Source organism: Corvus brachyrhynchos, unplaced genomic scaffold (assembly GCF_000691975.1).
Source record: "Corvus brachyrhynchos isolate BGI_N302 unplaced genomic scaffold, ASM69197v1 scaffold351, whole genome shotgun sequence".
NCBI classification, from domain to species: Eukaryota; Metazoa; Chordata; class Aves; order Passeriformes; family Corvidae; genus Corvus; species Corvus brachyrhynchos.
Genome location: NW_008236203.1, coordinates 449,438 through 468,487, shown reverse-complemented (window position 1 = coordinate 468,487; position 19,050 = coordinate 449,438). Strand labels below are relative to the sequence as shown.

The following is a 19,050-nucleotide window of genomic DNA, read 5'->3' as shown; positions in this document are numbered from 1 at the left end:
GCGAGCCACCGACTGCCACCCACAGGGCCTGCGAGCCACCGACTGCCACCCGCGGGCCCTGGAAGGCCCTGCCACCCTCACCCTGCCTCACAGCCACCCCAGAAGCCACTGCCACACACCTTCACCCCTGCTGGCCACCCCATCAGCCACTGCCAGCCACCCCACAAAGCCCCCAGGAGCCACTGCTGGTGCCCCCATGATGGTCTGCGTGGGTGCACAAGGGTTGCCCATTCACTGCCCAGTCCTGTCCTGGCCCTCATGCCCAGTTTTCCTGCTCCAGCAGCCTCCCAGAGCTGGGACATGGTGCCCCAGCCACAGTCCCTCCCAGATGCCCCCAGCTCCAGCTCTGGGATGCTGGGGGGGTTATCATTCCTCCATTGCCAGCCTACGGTGCTGCTGCTACTGGTTTGAACTGGGAGTGCTCTCCCCCTGCACTTCAAACCACTCCTCAATGCCCGTGGTTTGCCTCCCCAGCTGCAGCAGCAGGCACCTTGCCCAAGAAATTTGGTGAGGTCCCTGCCTGGGCATGGGCAGGACAGGCAGTGGGGGGCCCAGCAGACCTGAGGAGCGACTGCCACGGCCGTGCCAACAAGGCAGCGATGTCCCACATCCCCCAGGCATCGCCCAGCCCCAAGTGCTTGGGCTGTGGCCAGGGGCTGCACAGCTGAGCCCTGACCCCAGCCCTCCTGCCCCAGCCTGGAAGGAGGAGGCCAGGGAGGACCTCCCGGTTGGGCTGTGGCCAGCATGGAAGGAGGAAAAGCTTCTGAGCCAGGAGACCTAAGGAATCTCTGGCTCTTCCTGGCCTGGCCTGCTGCCCGCAGGCAGGTGGGAGCTGCTGAGCTCGGCCGTGCTCCCTGTGCCCCGTGTGCCACGGCAGTGCCAGAGCCCCTGCACTGCAACAGGGAGCTGGGGCAGAGTGGGCAGTGGGCACAGGGCAGTGCTGGGGACATGGGCAGTGGGCACAGGGCAGTCCTGCTCCTGTGTGTGCAAGCAGGGTCTGTCCCGGCAGGGCAAGGACGGGGTCTGCAGGTCCCAGCTCACTTGGCAGGGATGCAAGGGGCACTGGGAGAGGGCTGCAGCAGTCGCAGGAGCCCTGCGGTCCTTGGGGACCTCTGGATGCCCCTGGGGGGGGGAGAGCTCACCGCCCACCCAGAGCTGGCAAGGGATGCTCGGTGTGGCTGTGGGACACCACCAGCTCCTCCCTCCCCACCATCTGGGCACCACCAGCATCCCTCAGTGCCCATGTTCCTGGTGGGCTGATGCATGTGTGAGACCCCCGGAGCTGCACCCCAACAGCCTCCAGGGTCCCCCACAAGGATCCCTGTGCCCTCCCAAGGAGGAGGATGGGCAGGCCTAGGCTTTGTCCCATCCCCAGGGAGCATCAGGCCTTCGCTCGCTCCGGCATTTCCGCCGGCAGTGGCAGGAATGTGGCTGCTGCGGGAACAATGCCGGCACCTTGCGCTGGTCCCCTCCGTGACAGCACGGGAGCAGCTGCCCAGGCACAGCCCTGCTCCCAAGGAGCCGGAAGGAAGCAGATGGAGATGACACCGGCTGCCATTTCCTGCGGCAGGACGTGCGGGCTTTCTCCATCACCGCTCCCCTCGCTGGCCCAGCAGCGCCTCGGGCACCACAGGCATCAGTGCCCAGGGCTGCCAAAGCCGTGTGCCACACAGGGCACCAGCACCCTGCTGCACCCACTGCCCTGGCCAGAGCCAGTGCCATCGCCATCCCAGTGTGGCACATGCCACCACCCACTGCGGGACAGGCCACCGGCGCTGGGCTGACGGTGTCAGCACATCAGGGGTGCACCCAGGAGCTCAGCCAGCAGGAAACAGCGGCATGGGACCCTCTGCCCCTGTCCCCAGCTGTGCCCAGCACACTGCTGGAGTGGCTGGGGGAGAGCCCAGCCCTCGGCTGCCCCTGGAGCGGGCCTGGAGCTCTGGCCAGGGCTCCGTGGTGGTGCAGAGCTGCGTAAGGGGGGCCCGGTGCAACCCCCAGGCCTTGCACAATGGAGGTTTATTTGGAACGAACGGTTTCCCAATAAATTATGTAATTTAAAAATTTTAAGGAAAAGAAAAAGGCAGAAGGGAAGGGAGCCCACGGCAGCCCAGGCTGTGCACAGGGACCGCAGGGCCACACGACACCCTGGGCTAAGCCCAGGCACTGGCGGGGCTCTATGACTGCAGCCCCCTCCCCTTGGCTTTGGCCTCCCGCACCTGAGGCCAAATGGCCCCACAGGCCTCTTAGTGTTTCAGTGGGACAGGCCACTCTTGTTCCCTCAGTCACCACCCCCACAGAGGGCTGTGCCCTCAGCCCGCTGTACGTCACCCTTGCACTGCAGCCCCCCAGCACAGCCCCCCAGCTGCTCCTCTGGCCCCCAAGGAGCATTTCTGGCTCCCTTCACCCCCCAAACCTGCACCCTCTGCTAGCACCCTGGGGAGGAGAGAATGGACTCCATCCAGTGGCACCTAGTCACCCAAGCCTGTCCTACCCCCACACTGTAGGCTGGGCTGGAGGAACAGCTGAAGATGCACAGGAGAGCCCAGGAGGCGCAGAGGGCAGCTCATGGCTCTGCCTGACCCTGGCCACTATGAGCCACCCACGATCCTGTGTCCCTAGGGGAAGCTGGGGCACGGAAGGGACAAGATACTGAGGGCAGAACGAGGGGTGCAGGGACAGACCCGTGTGCCAGGGCCCTGTGTCCTGGGAGGGAGGGGAGAGGGGAAAGGCCCTGCTGAAGGGGAGAGGCTGAACGTTCGAACAACCTTCCTGGGTCAGCACGGTCCATAGCACAGTGACGGCATCAGGGCTGGCAGGGCTGTGTGGCAGAAGGTGGCACATGTCCCACAGCAGTCTGGGGCGGTGTATGCACCAGCACATGCACCCGGCACCGGAGGGACGCGTGTGCCACGGCCTCCGAGAGCACCAGCCATCCCCACCCTTCTCCACAGCAGCTCTTGGGAGATGGGTGTGACACAGAGAGAAGCGTGACTGGGGGAGCTGGTGATACTGCCACGGGACGATGGGCGCTGGCACAGTGCTCGGCTATCGACAGATCCACCTGGCTCCCGCACCCAAGCCGGAGGCTCCAGCGGTGGATGGCAGTGCAATGAGCGTGCAGGTCCTCTGCAGTGTGAGGTGTGGCATGGCAGGGAGGGGGAACGCGTCCCTTCCGACTGTAAACACGGCACTTGGAGAGCTTCGAGCCTTTACCCCTCGGAGCTGTGAGAGGCCTGGCTGCAGCACAGGCTCTGGCTTTGGCACACGGCAGGAGTCATTCTTCGTCCCCGGTGAGCAGGAAGCTGTAGAGGAAGTTGATGGCACGCTGGCGGTCCTGCTGGGTCTGCCTGGCCATCAGGTTGGGCGGAGGGCGCAGGAGGAGGCTGGAGAACAGGGCAGCTGTGGAGGCAGGGAAAATCCATCACTGGTGAGGAACAAAGACCTTGGGAGGTGCAGGAGGAGGCTGGGATGAAGCAAGGGCTGCAGAGGAACAACACTCACCGATCATGGTGGCACTGACGTTGTTGTCGTCCGAGTACCTGAGCAGCTCCCGGAGGAAGGACATTAGGTACCGAAACACATTGCGGTGGCAGCTCGGCAGCTGAAGGATCACCTGCCAGGAAATGGTGTCAGGAAGCTCTCCCAGCTCCCACCACTGCAGCCTGGGCACACGCAGCACTCCGGGCTCCAGAGCAACTTACCCACAGCTGCAGCCCAGTGCTGATGGCACTTGTGGGCTGTGGCTCCTGGTGACACTGCTTCAAGGAAAGCTGTATCACCAGGAAAAAGCCCCCACTGCCCTGGGGCTGCTTCCTGCTTGTTTCCAGTCAGATCCCAGCTCTCACCGCCCCAAAACTTCCCCCTCTGCCCAGGGACATGCTTGGCCTGGCCTGCTGCCCCACCAGCTGTTAAGAGCCATGCACAGTCCTCCATGGAAGGACAGGAATTGTAGCTCTGAGCAGGTGCTCAAGCCCTCAGGACCAGGGGAGGCTCAGCCCCTCCCTCAGGCTCCTGTTCCCCAGGTGCTCGGGGTGAGACAGGGCTCACTTGGGGTCTCTTTGGAAGAGCTGCCTACTCTCCCAGAGCCACTGCCAGCCCCTGGGTAGGGAGCAGGGCCCAGGGCCACGGCACAGCCCACGGCAGCAGCCCCACACGCCGGCACAGCCCCGCACCTGTCGGCACAGCCGGCTGCTGTGGGACACATCCAGGCACCGCTGGTACAGCTCATAGCAGATCACAGGCTCCGGCAGAGCCTCCAGGAAGATGAGGAGAGCCTCAGCCACAGAGTGATTACTGCCCGCTGGACCGCTGGGAATCAAGGGTCATGCTGAGCAGAAAGATCCCCTCCCTCTCCAGATGCTCATCTCCTTGGAGGTCATGCAACTTCCCTGCCTGTCTAACCTCTCCTCCTCCGCCTTCTCCTCCACTGTCTCGCATCCATGAAAAACACTGCTCCATCCACCCTGCACTGCGTTTCCCACCCTCTGGCTGCACAGGAGCCCCCTGCTCCATTAGCCTCTTCTCCAGACCATGCTCCTCAGTATCCCAGCTCCTGCACTTGGCACAGCCCTGCAGAATCTTCCAGAGCCCCCTGGCTGCTTTGGCCAGCACAGATTCAGCTTTCAGAGAGGTTGTGGGGGGACCAAGGGGAGCCCATCCCTGCCAGGTAAAGATGACAGACAAGTTCTCGTGAGAGCGAACCCTCCCAGCAGAGCTGAGATCCACCACGGAAGGATACGGATTGTCTCAGGAATGCTGGTGTCCAGGCACTCAATGATCTGCTCCAACTCATCCTGCATGCCTGGAGTCTGGAACAGGTCCTCCTGTCAGAAACAGCACAGTGATGGATAAAGTCACCTTCCCCACAAAGGCTGAGGCACATGGTGACTGGAAGGAGCAGCCTGGGACACCCAGCCAGTGCCTTGAGCACAGGGAAAAGCCCTGTCCTGTAAACACCAAACTCGAGTTGATCCCCAGGTGCTTGTGAGGAACCAGGTCACCAGGAGAGCTCCAGTGTGGCAGAGGCCCTCTCCCTCTCCATCCCTCTCACCTGGTGGAGGGCATGCTTGAATAGGTGGTCCACCAAGAGCCAGATCTCCTTTGGCACCTGCAGTGGCACCTCAGTTGCCTCCTCGCTGTCCAGGGAGCCCATCTGCAGGATGGATTTCTCCTGGGGAGAAAGCACACAAGGGCTCAGGGAAATCTTAGTCCCTGCTGTCTCAGGCCCTTAGTCCCTGGTTTTTTTTTCAGCAGGACCCTGGGGTGCTCCAGACCTGACTCACTTTCACAGCACCAGCCATTGCTCCACAGGCCCCGGCTCCTCTCCCTCCTGCTGCCCCATGGAACAACCTGCCCGGTCTCTCCAACAGCCCCAGCCCCCTCAGCCCCCCGGGAGGGGGCTCTGGCTGCCCACGGTGCCCCGGCCCCATCCCAGCTCCCACCCCGCAGCCCTTGTGCCGCGGGAGCTGCCGCGCTGGGGAGCCCAGCCCCGGCCCCGCTCATCCCACGTCTCCCCTGACTCCAGGTGTGCTCCAGCCATGGCTGCTCTCAGGGCTCTGGAACCGTCCTGATTCCTGAAGTTTCTTCCCTGATTTTCCCAAGGAGAGGTCTCGCTGAGCACACACCACCAGGGTCACAGCTCCTGCTTACTCATGTGGAGCAGCTGACGAGCTCCATGGCTCAGATGTCTCCATCACACCAGGCTTTAACCGGATCCACATTCTGGATTTTACTCTCACTTCACCATCACTCACATTCCTGTGACCTCCAAGGAGGAAGCCATGCCCAGCCCTCCCAGAGCACCCAGGAACCAGCACAAGCAGGAACACGACCCCGCCACCAGCAGAGGAGTCCACAAGCCACACAGAAAGCACTTCACTGCAGCTGAGGCGACAACTGGCATAGCTGTCCCTGCAGCACACACAGCCACTGCCAGCAGCTGGGGGCAGCTTCCCCAATATGCCCCCAGACACCCTGGGTTGACACGAGCCCTGGTGGCACAGGCAGTAGCCCCACTTGCCACACGGCACAGCATAGCTCTGCCCTGCACAGCACTAGGTCTGACCCCACTGGCAGATGAGGAGTCACGGCTGCCTTGCCCAGCCACATCCACTGGGAAGGTCGGGAAGCAGGGTGTCAGGCAAGAGCAATAGAGAATTCCTCTAAGAGGGAAAGGGGGAGAGCTGCAGACCCTCTCCCAGGGCTGTGGACACTCTTCCAGGGCTGAGGCTCTTCCACAGAAACCCCCTGTGCCAGGGCATCGCTGGAGCCAAGCGCTGGAGCAGCCCTTGGCATGGTTGGGAGAGCTGTGGAGACCCCCATGCAGGAGATCCCAGGTTCTCAGGGAAGAGAAGGCTCGAAGTGCCTCGGGGCAGAGGGGAAGGAAGGGAGGAGGAGCAGGAGCAGGAGCAGGAGGCGGGTGCGCGTTGGCCGGGCCCCGGGCGCCCTCTCCTGCCGCGTGTGAGGAAGGGAGGCACGGCCACGTCCTTCCCACGGGAATGTGCTCCCAGAAGGATGGCACCACATCCCTCCCTTCTCCTCTGCCAGGAGGAGACTGTGCTTCATGCGGTTAAACACGGGAGCTCGATCCCCTCTTAAGAGAGGGAACATTCCTTCCCTCTCCTGTTTCACTCTGCCGCTGCGCTGACAGCCCAGGGAGGAACAACTCCCTCGGACCGGGAAGCCAGCACAGAACCAGCTCAAACAAGTTACAAATGTCAGAGGCAGCGCAGGGAGAGCAGGAACACCCCCAACATCTCCCACTTGCTCTTCCAAGGACATGCTTTCCTTTCTTGGCTCCAGCACCGAGCACGGGTGCCAAGAGAAGCAGTGATCCCGCTCGGGCATTGTGGCCATCAGAGCCAGCAGCCCCGGCTCCACTGCTCGAGGAGGCACAGAAACATCCACCTCCTGCACAAGGCCCTCCCTCGGCCTCCACAGGGACACAACAAGATGGAAGGAACAAAAGACCTGAGTTTCCTACTCCAGCCCTCCTCCCACAGGTCTGAGAGGATGTTGTGAATTCTACCTTATGGTCAGAGCTATCTCTGGTCTGTCAAAGGCTGCCAATCTTTTTGGGAATATCCAGCACTGCTGTCAGGATCAGGAGAGTAATTTTTTTCCCCAAAGCAAATTTGGTAAGCTTTAACATCTCAGTTGAGCTTGGATCCGGGGTCACTATGTGCTTCTCTGTGCTCTCATCCAGCCCACAGCTGTGCTAAGAAGCTTTGCTGGCAGTGTCCCCTCTGTGCTCCCCTCCCCTTCCCTCTGCCACAGAAAACAGGGGAAAAGCTCTCATTCTTTACAAACACACCACTGAGAAGCAGACTGCCACACAGCAATTGCTTGTGTTACCTTTTCTAAGAAGCTGTCTTCTTCCTGAGAGCAGCAGGAAAGAGAGGAGAGGAAAAAGTGTGGTTAAGAGGGAGAAAGCACTCTTGGATCAACTCTTCTGATTAAGCAGAAGCCTAATTTGCATTATAAGAACCCACTGAACACCAGGTCCTTCACACATTTTGCTGACATGGCCAAAATTAAACCTGGTGAGAGATTTGCCTGCCAATTAGCAACAATCCCGCTCACATGATGCACAACGTCGTCAGGATTTCTGGAAACCCCTCCAAGGGGCTTGGACAGTGCCGTTCACTGGCCAACAGCTGGGCCATGGGCAGGTGAGACATGTCTGCCAGGAAGAAGTTCCCTGGTCAGAATCACTGTCCCTCTGTTATTTCAGCCATCTTCCCTTGTGACCAGGCCAGAGATAAAACATTCCCTGGGCTAAATCTGTGTTTCTGAGCGTGTGGCAGCTGTGGAGCTCACAGGGCCCCTAAGCAGCTTTGGGTACGGTCAGGGAAATGAGGGTTTGTGCTCAAACCCGGCTGCTGCTGCTGCAGCCTAAGAGCATTAGCACAGTACAGAGAGGAGTGTGCCAAGCCCTCCGGCAGCACAGCCAAGCCCTCAGCATCCCCAAACAGCCATCCCTGTACAGCCAGGGCCGGCTGCACACGGCTCATGGGGTCTGCAGGAGGGAACGGAAGCCGGCTGTCCATGCTGAGCCTTGGCAGATCAACCTCTCAGGGTGGGAACAGCCCCAGTGCACTCCAGGCCGAGCCAGGAGCAGCTGCAGCTCCCATGGCACAGGGACACCAGGAGGGAGTGGCATCTCAGGGTCCCCGTGGCCTCTGCAGTGCCTGCTTGCTTTGGGGGCTCCCTGAGCTCTAACAGAGCCACAACAGACTGGCCTCTTCCCGGGAACAGCTTGCTCAGAACAGGAGCTGGCACAGGTTTCTCTCCTGAGGCACAGGGGGAGGCACACGGTCACAGGTTTGGGAGGGCAGACAGCCACCTGCACGTTTTGTAATGGGTGAGTCATCTCCAGCCTCACCCCCCAACCTGAGCCTGGCTGCTCACCTCTCCACAGAATCACAGAATGGTTTGGGTTGGGAGGGACATTAAAGCTCATCTTGTTCCACCCCCTGAGATGGGCAGGGACATCTTGCACTATCCCAGTTTACTCCAAGCCCCTTACAGCCTGGGCAAACTGTGCCAGGGCCTCCCTACCCTTACAGGGAACAATTTCTCCCTAATGTTGAGACTTCAGCACAATCTGCTCCACAAGATTCACCTGTTCCTGACAGGGGTTCTTCGAGAGGCCTTTTAAAACCCACAGCAGGATCTCAAGAAAAAACAGGATGACACTAATACTGAAATCCCAAAGGAGAGGTGCTCCAGTGACAGCAGCCGTGTCAGTGTCTCTCTCCTGGGAGAACCAGGAGAGCCATTCCCACACAAACTCCCATCTACACTGTGCTACCCTGCACCCACCTACCTCAGCCCCTTAGTGACTGAGTCTCCACACCTCTCTCCACTGAAAACCACAGACGAAGTCTAGCCAGGCTGAGGAAAACACTGGATGCAGTGAAGGATGAGCCCTAACACCCTGCAACTGCAGGAGGTTCTTAAGGCACAGACAGTGCCAGCCTCACACAGCCTGAGCAGCACCAAAATTTGCGGAACTGCACCCAAATGCTCCAGGTTGCAGGGCAGGCAGGACCTGCACCACCACCAGGCACTAAGTGCTCTCAGCTTGGCCTGGCTCCAAGGATTTCTCAGCTCACAGGTAAAATCAGAATCAAAAACCTTAAAATATCCCCTGTGTCCATAAGGGGAGCTGTGTCCCTGCTGCGGACACTGGGGCAGGTGCTCTTTGCTGATCGTTTTACTCCTGTATTTCTAGATGTTTCACTGAATAACAGGAGAAAGAAATCTATAGGTAAAGGAAGGAGAAGAATCCTCCAGGTACTCTTACAGATCTAACAGTGTGTCTGTGAGAGCAGAGCCAAGAGTCGGGGCCCCAAGTTCCTCTGTATCAAGCAAGAAGCTGGTGCTGAGCCGGAAGAAGCAGGTGGAAAAGCAACCAAGGCCAGTGAAATGTTCCAGACCCACTTCTAGAACAAGAGTGACTTTCAACCAAATCCTGAGAAATCTGAGGAGCCTGAAGCCTGGATCAGTTGCTTGACCTGAGGAGGCAAACACTGTATCTTGCCACCTTGATCCTGCCTAGCCTGACTGTGTGTTACAAAGTCAAAATTCTGGTATAAAACTGACTTTTCTGTATACTGAACTTGTGAGAAAAGTAGATACCTACAAAAAAGATGGGAACTGGAGGAGGCAGGGAGAGGCACCGGACAACTGCTGAAGGAAAGAGAAAATGTGGAAGCAATGGGAGTGGAAGCTGGAAAATCCACAGAGGTGGAAAAGCAGCAGCTTACTGGATAAAAAGCCCCTCATGTAAAGGTGAAACTGTGAGATAGGAGAAGAGAGGAAAGGTATCACATGGCAGAGAGACTCAAACAATGGGGCTGAGCTTTCAGGTGGACGGAAGGAAATGACTCTCCTGGCTGAACACGAATGGGGACATGAACTGGCACCCAGGAGCTGCTGCACCTCACTGGAACACAGCCAGGTAAGGCAGTAAGGAAAGATGAATGAAACCAGCCTGGAAATCAGAATTACATCCCCAAAATGGGACTTAACCCCAGAAACAGTTATGACAGTAGCCAAAGGACAAGACGTGACTAGGGCACAACTACACCCTCTCTCACGCACACAACGAGCTTTGGGAGGAGCAATATTGATGCTGGGGGCTGGCAAAGGCTGGGGGGAGGAACAGTTTGCTGCACCACAGAGAGACCTCTCACTGATGAGTTATCTCTCACCCAAGGCTTATCTCTCTCACTGTGGTTGGTGTGTGAGGAAATGGCCAGAGAGGCCGTGACGCTGCTCATCTGTGAGCTGCATCCTTCAGCACCCCACACCCACACCACAGACTTCCTTCAGTCCTCCTGCTTCTGCTTGCTCCTTCCCCTGAGCAGTAGGAATGCATCCAGAAGGAAAAGGCTCCCAGGGCACTCATCACGGCAGAAGTAGCCCTGGTACCATGGAGGAGAGGACCTCAATCACATCTCTTATGACACAGTAGTGCCACTCAGCTGAGCCTGCCAGCACCAGTAACACCAACATGAGGTGCTGGGATCACTTTTTTGTCCCATCAAACAATATTTGATGAGCCTACTCAGGAAAAAGGGATAAAGTACAGGCTGTCAAAAGCCATTGGCTGGGGTAGAAGGGAAGAATAAAAGAGCACCTCAAGCTCTGTGAAGTTGCTCAGCTCAGAGCCAGCACAGCCAACCCGAACTGCAGGCACTACTCCTGCTTTTGGGAGCAGTCAGAAGGGAATCAGGCCTCTCTGGGTTAAAAGAGCTGCTTCAGAACTCACCAGGTCTATGAGTTTGGTGACTGGAACTTCTCGGATTGGTCGCTTCATCCGGCACAAGGCCTCGAGCGAGGTGCCAAAGCAGCTGGGCAGGTAGGTCCCACTGATGGTCAGGAAATAGTCCTTCCCTCGGTCCAAGTGCAGGACAAGAATATCCTCGATTTTATCCTCACCAGAGTTCAGGAGGGTGACTGAGTCCTTGCTGACGTACACATCCAGGGAGATTTCTGTGCTCTCGTCTGCAACACACCGGAGCTCTCAAGAGCACATGGACACTCCAAAAGGGGATGACAAGGACAAACATACAGTGGCAGGGACAAAGGCCACAACAGACAAGACACACAGACAAGACTGATGGCAAGAAAGGTGGGACACAGGAAAGACAGGAAGGACTACATGGAGATGGGATGGGGGGTCTGCAGCAGTACACTCACCTGGCTCCAGGTAACCTTCACAAGGCTCGGCCCGAAGCCATGGCTTGCAGTAGTGGCTGTCATTGAGCTTTGGGATGAAGGAGAAGTGACAGGTGACCTGCCCGTTATTGGTAATCTGGAACTTCTGTTTCTGCAGCTGACGGAACTTCACGTTCTCAAACTCAAACTGCAGAGCAAAGAGAAATCAAGTGATAAGTGATATTAGTGGCCAGGATATGGCCCCCAGACTCTGCAGTGGCCCCCCCATGGCTGCGAGGAGCCCACCCAGTGCAGAATTCCTCACAGAAGTCCTGCCAAGGAGCCAAGACAACATGTCCTCTTTAACCCAATTCCTGATCATATGATAAAGGATGGAGTTCAATTTCCTATAATCCAGTTTATTGAACCAAAGTCTTTGGAAGTAGTTCTGGCACTTTGAAGGCTGCTGTGCTTGGACAGTGACTCCAATGACTCCAGTTTCATCCTCACCTCTCTCCTGCTCAGCTCCAGGGAAGGAAGAAAGTCATTCTCCATCCTGTCCATTATACGAACAATGTCTTCGAACAGCTTCCGATACTTCTGCTCATCCACAACCTTAACCTGTGGGAGAGAAAAAACACTCAGCAAAGCTTCTGACTGGCTTTCACAGGAACTCTCTTGATCATGAGCAAACTGCAGAAGTGAATTATTTCTCTAAGCACTGGCTTGTGCAGCTGGAAGGCTGAGAACTCACACACGTGGGTGCAGCCCCAAGCTGCATCTGCAACTTTACACAGATTTCACCCCTGCAGATGTTACCAGCATCTGTCTGGCCACTGGTCACACACCTGGGAGATCACGGGAGGTGACCTCTGTGGGACGGCATTGGCATGCTGCAGCATTCCTCATGATTCTCCAGAGGGAAAGGAGAAAGGCTTTTCTTTAAACAGATTCAGCATATTCTACTCAGCCCAGGTGAGGCACACATGGAGTGCTATATCCAGATCTGAGCTCCCCAGTACCGGAGAGACATGGAGCGCCTGGAGCAGGGCCAGCAAAAGCTACAGAGATGCTGAAGGGCTTGGAGCATCTCCCTCACAGGGAAAGGCTGAAGGAGCTGAGGCTGTTCACCCTCAAGAGGAGACACAGCTGAGAGGGGCCCTCAGCCCTGTCTGTCCCTGTCTGCAGGGAGGGCTCTGAGCAGGGCCCAGGCTCTGCTCTGTGGGGCCCAGCAATGGCACAAGAGGAACGGGCAGGAACTGATCCCAAGAAGTTCCACCTGAACATGTGGAAGAACTTCTTCACTGTCCAGAACTGCTCAGACACAATCCCATGCCATGTGCTCTGGGATGGCCCTGCTGGAGCAGGGAGGTGGGACCAGACAACCCACAGTGGTCCCTTCCAACCTGACCCATTCTGGTGAGACCTGAGCCACCCAGGGAGCAGGAGGTAGCAAAAATGGACATGAAGTGTCCCCATTTGCTGCACCAGAAAACCCAAATTTGCTGCCACTCTCCACTGAAGATGTTCAGGTGTGAACCAGATGACACATCCCATGCAGCACAGGTACTGCCAGGCCCAGGCTGCTGCTGTGTCTCCCTGTGGAGGAGGGAACAGCGGGACTCACCCATTCCAGTGCTGCCAGATGCAGCACCCCCACAGCAGGCAGGGCCCAGCTGGGCTCACCTGTGCTCTTGCACCAGCCTTAGCAGAGGTGCCCTGACTCCATCACCGCCTCCCAAAGCAATGCCTGGAATGCCGGGCAGTGCTGGGATGCTGCCCCAAGGTACACACAAACCTACCCCGATGCGGAAAAGGGCGCTGACGGGCTTGTGGTCACTGGTCTTGAGGTCCATGTGACTGCAGTACCGAAGCTGATTGATGTTCCCGCCTCTCCAAAGGATCCGATCACACCATGCTGGCACACGACACTTCCCACTACAAAGAAAAACAGGTTACCAGGGGAATCCAACAATCCTATCAAGCCATCCAAGCTGTTCCTCTTCCCAACAAGGCAATTCCCTCCACCCACATCACCACAGCAGTGATGGGATGAACTCCTATCACTTACCCCAACTTGAATTCTGTTATTTCTTCTGCTCTCCTCCCCTTTCCCAACACAGCAGATAAAACTCCCATCCTTTCCAGCACCAGGAAACAAAATAACCCTCAGTCAAGCCCATTTCCACAGCCTGAACCCATGTGTGCTGTGACCCAAGTACATGACTTTTTTTTTTTGCTGCCAGACCTTTCTGCCCACAATTCAACCCACTCATACTGTTTCCACTACGGAAACTCTACTCAGTGATTACTATCACATTATGAAGCCTGAATCCTGGGTTATCCTTCTTCAGATTAACTACTGCGCTGATTCATAAACACAGCAGAGTCAAATTCAATCACCACATGGTTTGAAAGTCCTTCTTGGGAGTTTCTCCCTCTGCAGCAGCCCCTGCAGCGGACGCAGCCATGTCTGTGGGAGGCACCAAGTGGGAACCACAGCTGCTATCGCAGTGCAGCCACCCTGTGGGTGTGCAAGTCAGGGGACAGGGTGACTCAGAGAGCCCATTTCCTTAGCTCTTCAATTCCTTTTTTATACTCTTTGCCTGTCCCTGGCAATAGAAAAAGCCTCCAGCGCAGGGTCACCTGAGCTCACACTTCACCTGCCTTCATCCAGCAGGATCAGCAGCAACAGAGGTTTAAGGGATGTCCCTGGTCAATGTACACAGGGGCTGCTTATGGCAGAAAGCGGGAAAGAAAGGAAGGCCAAACATAACACTGACAGGGATTCACAGCTCTAGAAAGCAGGAAATCAAGTTTTGTGAGAAAACACGTTTTATGTCACAGGTAAATACACCCAGTGGCAGCCAATGTACCTGGAGTCCCAGCGATCTGTTTTAGAGTCATATTTATACGTGGGGATGAATTTAATTTCTCCCTCCATGAAATCTGCAAATGCTTTCTTCTGAGTGCGCTGAATATTCAGCTAAAGCAGAAAAAGAAAGCTTTAAAAAGAAAAAAACCCAAACCAAACCCAAGAAACCCTCCCCTGCCACAGCAGTGTAAGAGAGCAATCTACAGGCAGAGCAACTACAGCCTGTGGCCATTCTGTGGGATTCACAGACATCCCCAAACTGCCTCTCGGACCTCACAGCTTAAACAGTGGTAAAAATTCAACCCGTAAGTGGACTGTTTTCCAAACAGACCGAGTACAAATGGGTACCACTCGCCAGACCACGCAGGCAGCATCAAATAAGAGTTAAGGGAAATATTAATTACTAAATGCCTTCATCAGTTTTCAGGATTAAGATTGCCATCACTAATCTTTCCCCACCAGTCATTTTAGCAAGAGCCTCCAGCATTGCACTCACCTGACAACCTGACACCACCCTCCTTTGCTCCTTTCCCCTTCTGAAAAATCTCCTGGATGTTTTCCTCACTAAGACCTGAGCTACAGCTGTTTCCTGCACGAAGCTCTGCAGTACAGCAAAAATGAGCTACAGAGGACAATCAATCAAATTTCCTGTGAAACTGTCAGAGGTGATATTGCACCACTGCTGCTCATGTTTATGTTTCTCGGGTGCAACCCTTCACCCAAAAGGCACCTGCTGCCAGTTTCTGTGTGCTGCAGGGAAGCGCCGAGCAGGGAAGGCGACAGCACAGAATTCAGGTCAAACTGGCTGAGCAGATCTGGGCTCCAAATCAATACCTCTTCCACAACACCGATCACAGCAGCTTTTGTTGCTGTTACAAATGCCTGTGTTCAGCTTGTAGCTTGTACTTAAGAGAGAATTCCTGCACTGAGACACAGACACACTTACACAGTGACTGCCTGAGTCACTCAGTTACCCCAGCATGGATCCCCTTTGTTTAGGGGGTTGTTGGAACCAGCACACCCTGTTGGGGTCCAGTGTCTGTGTTTATGTCCACACCCTTATTGCAGTGTGTCACTGAATTATGTAGGTTGGAAAAGCCCTCCAAAACCATTGAGCCCAACTGTTCCCCCAGCACTGTCAAGGCCACAACTAACCTATGTCCTCAAGTGCCACATCTACGTGTCTGTTAAATCCCTCCAGGAACAGGGACATCACTGCCCTGGGCAGTCTGTGCCATGCCTGGACAGCAGTTTCCATAAAAAAAATTTCCCTAATATCCAACCTGAACCTTTCCCAGCACAACCTGAGGCTGTTTCCTCTTGTCCTGCCAGTTGTTACCTGGGAGAAGAGACCAACCCCCACCTGGCTGCACCCTCCTCTCAGGGAGTTGTAGAGAGAGAGAACATCCCCCTGAGCCTTCTTTTCTCCAGGCTGAGCCCCCCAGCTGCTCCTCATCAGATTTGTGCTCCAGCCCCTTCCCCAGCTCCATGTCTGCCAGATCCTCCCAAGCAGACCAAGGTGACCTCCCAGGGATGGGGCGAACATGAGCGAATTCACTGACCTGGTCATACATCAGCAGCTTCTGAAGCTCGTTCTTGCTGATGAGATTCTTCACTTCACTGGCATCTGGCAGACACAGCCTGTAGTTCAGGTCTCCCAGCCAGATAACAACACTGCAAACAAAGATACACATACAATCAAAATGGTCTGCTTTGGAAACGAGCTTAAAGCTCATCTTGTTCCAGCCCTCTGCCATGGGAAGGGACAACTTCCACTGTACCAGGTTGCTCCAAGCCCTGTCCAACCTGGCCTTGGACAATTCCAGGAATGGGGCAGCCACAGCTTCTCTGGGCACCCTGTGCCAGGGCCTCCCCACCCTCACAGGGAAGAACGTTGGGAGCAGACCAGCAGTTAACAGCTCCCTTTTGTAAACCACATTAAGGCTGAGACATGTGGAAGACACAAAGGAGACATTAAAGATTGAACCCAACAGGAGAAGTTTCTAGTGACAGCAGATCATACAGGACTAAGTCCATCTCCTCTGGAATTCCCAAAAGATTGAAGGCTTGGTTTAGTAGGAGGTAACGCATTTGTCTCAGCATGAAACAAGCCAGAGAACAGCACTGACTCTCCAATGAAGCAACACCACACAAAATCCAGGTGGTATTGAGGCTCTTCTCATGTTAAGAAGAGGGCAACAGTGGAGCTCATTAAGCAGAGCCAGCCTGTCAGCCAGTGGGACAGGTGAGGCACCTGTATCTGCAGGGTTATCCCTCATGTGACACCCTGTTTTTACCTGTTGCTTTCTCACTGCCTTTCCTTCAGCCAGAGCAGGCCACTGCTGCACCACCTGCTGAGCCAAGACCGCCTGATGCAGAATTAGCAGGAGCAGATTTAGGCTCCTGGAGTTTACAACCTCCTGGGCATTGTTTCCCATCTCAGCCATCAGCCACACCTCACCAGCACCCGCTCCCACCCTGCTCCTCTCCAGGGCTCCAAACAGGCCTATAGCCTTCTTGTTATCAGCACCTAAGAAACACTCATGGGACTTGCTCTTTACTCCATAAAAGTTTCATTTAAAGATTAAAATTTAAACCCCTCACTAGTACCAAAGCTCTTCCTGTTTATAGCCAAACCTCAACATTTCCATTAGTGGATTATGAAGGATAATCTAATATTTGAAGTTTTTCTCTGTACTAATCCACTCTACATTTTTAAATGGTTTAAGTATTAGTTACAGAAGTACCAACCATTTGTATTCTGCTTAGGCCTGCTGAAAAGGAAGTTACACACAAATGCAAGGAGAGGGATGTTGGGGACAGGGTGCACAAGGCACCGCAGCAAGGAGGTGACCAGTTTGTCTGCAGGAACTGCAGCACACCACAGCCCTTGGGACTTCAAATTATTTCATCAAGCCAGAAAACTTATCTGCATGAAACCTCCTGTTGCTGCAATTCTGACTTGACTTGGGTTGCTCGACACCACTTCACAAGGGTACAACTCACTCGTGCTTCATGATGTTGAGCTCAGACAGGCTGTCACTGGGGATCATGAAGCTCATCCGGGCACAGATGTCCTTGTAGTCCTGGTTTCGGCGCTCAAAGTCCTCCACGTGGGCAGCCAGGTGGGAGTTGACGACACAGAAGGTGGTGTTGTAGAACATGAACCTGATGGCCACACCACCCTTGTTGCCCTGGGGACAGGAAGGACCAGTGGGGCTGGAGCAGGTGAGGCACAGGGAGGGGACTGGGATGGCACAGGTGAACCAAACCAGACTGTGCCACTTCTTGCATGGCTACAGGGAAGCAACAAGCTGGCCTCAGTGACTCACCATCTTTCCCATGACTCCTGTGCCCACAGACTCTGTCACAACCTCTCTGATATTGCTCAGATGATCCTTCTTAGCAAATATGAGCAACATCATCCCAACCAGGCGGACCATTTGCACCTGCAGAAATAAACGGGATCCGGAGTTCCCAGAGAAGCCGTGGGAGTGCAGTTCTGATCTGCTCTGCCTGATGCTCTACTGCTCTGCTCTCCCTGTTCCTCATGTTCTGTACTCAGTCCCTAATTGCAACAACAGAACCCAAAGGGTCTCCTGTCCACAGCAGGGTTCTTGGGGTTCATCTGTCACCCCCCAGGAGCTGTAAGCAGTGCTGAGCTCACTGCATTCCCACACAACAGGGTGGGCAAAGAGGAACTGAACAAACACGCAGCAGGTTTGTGCCCCAGGTCTCACCCTTGCCGTGCTCCAACCTGCACAAGCAGGGAAGCCCCCGAGTGCTCCAGCCAGGCCCACAGCTGGGGCTGTCCTGAGGCTGCAGGTGCAGCGGGAGTCAGAGCTCACCTTGGCTTACTCCAGACTCCAGTGCAGAGGGGAATGGACAGAGATGCTCTTATTTCCCTGAGGCAGACGTGCCTGATGCACGGGGTAGCAAAAGGCATCTCTGAGCCACACAGGCTGACTCATTTACAGGAAACACTCGTTCCCTAAAGCCAAAGGGCCTCTCTGGATCTGAGCAGTGACCTGCTCCTGCAGAGCTCAGCCCACAGGGGTTAACACCATGCTCATGTGCCCTGTCCCAGTGGGGATCTCAGGTCTGCTGCTGATCTTTTACATGTGCTAAGCCAACACTGCCCAGCCTGTGACCTTCCTGCACCTCCAGAACAGTGGTATCACCACTCTGAAACAGCGACCAGGCCTCACCTGCTTGAGCACAGTCTGCATGCTCACCTCTATGCACAGAAAAATTCACATGTGTTGGGATTAAGTCTATGGCGTGAGGAAAGAAGCTGAGAGCAGGGAATTCAGCTGCGAGGCCCCAGCACTGACTCTGCTCTGCAGGAGCAGAATTTGCAAGTGACCACAAGCCTTATCTACAGCTTCAGCCACTTCCCCCTCCTTCAGCCATATCCTGTGCTCTCCCTTTCACCAAGGTGGGAGAAATTCACTCAAAACTCAAGTGAAGCAAAGGGAGGGGAGGGAGCAGGAGCCTCTCTGCAGTTCAGGCCATGACTCCTGGCTCCGCTTGATAGGTCTCAGTTCAGCAAGATGCTCTCTTCCCTGCTCCATTCCCTGTAACACCTGCCCCTGAGCTTAGCTCAGAGCAAGCAGGATGGGCTGTGACAGCAAACACATGGGCTAAGGAGGAAGGGGAAACCTCTTCATGTATTCTGAACTCGTCCCCACAGCAGAAAGGTTTGTCACAGCAGAGATAAAACCAATGTCTTGCTCTAAACCAGCCAGAACAAAGTCCTGCTGCCACAGTTGAAGCAATTCCGACCCAAGGCAGCAGCATCTGGAAGATTTCACTTCATAAATCATCTATTCCTTCAGGGAAAAGCTGTTCATTTAGTTTACCAGCTCAGGACACACCTGGCTTCTATACTACAGGATGAGAAGGTAATACAAGTAGAGAATTTGAACCTGATGCTTCCCTGGCACCTAGCTCCTATTTGATAAAGGTATTGTGATCCCCACTTTTACAAATTTCTATTTCAAAGCACA

At 55.4% G+C, this 19,050-nt stretch overlaps 1 protein-coding gene across 1 annotated transcript in view; it reads right to left on the bottom strand.

Moving 5' to 3' along the window:
• Positions 1–1,997: 1,997 nt before the first annotated feature.
• The window catches only part of OCRL (OCRL, inositol polyphosphate-5-phosphatase), a 44,835-nt gene continuing 27,782 nt past the window's right edge, over positions 1,998–19,050 (bottom strand). Inside the window, exons 18-31 of the mRNA XM_017741001.1 lie at positions 17,374–17,490; positions 17,048–17,235; positions 15,604–15,715; positions 14,043–14,152; positions 12,969–13,104; positions 11,677–11,787; positions 11,209–11,374; positions 10,778–11,013; positions 7,354–7,377; positions 5,051–5,170; positions 4,739–4,823; positions 4,173–4,300; positions 3,502–3,613; positions 1,998–3,399 (exon numbers count right to left, since the gene is read on the bottom strand). Coding sequence (XP_017596490.1) covers positions 3,275–3,399; positions 3,502–3,613; positions 4,173–4,300; positions 4,739–4,823; positions 5,051–5,170; positions 7,354–7,377; positions 10,778–11,013; positions 11,209–11,374; positions 11,677–11,787; positions 12,969–13,104; positions 14,043–14,152; positions 15,604–15,715; positions 17,048–17,235; positions 17,374–17,490 — 1,770 coding nt within the window. The 3' untranslated portion in view covers positions 1,998–3,274. The remainder of the gene's footprint in view (positions 3,400–3,501; positions 3,614–4,172; positions 4,301–4,738; positions 4,824–5,050; positions 5,171–7,353; positions 7,378–10,777; positions 11,014–11,208; positions 11,375–11,676; positions 11,788–12,968; positions 13,105–14,042; positions 14,153–15,603; positions 15,716–17,047; positions 17,236–17,373; positions 17,491–19,050) is intronic.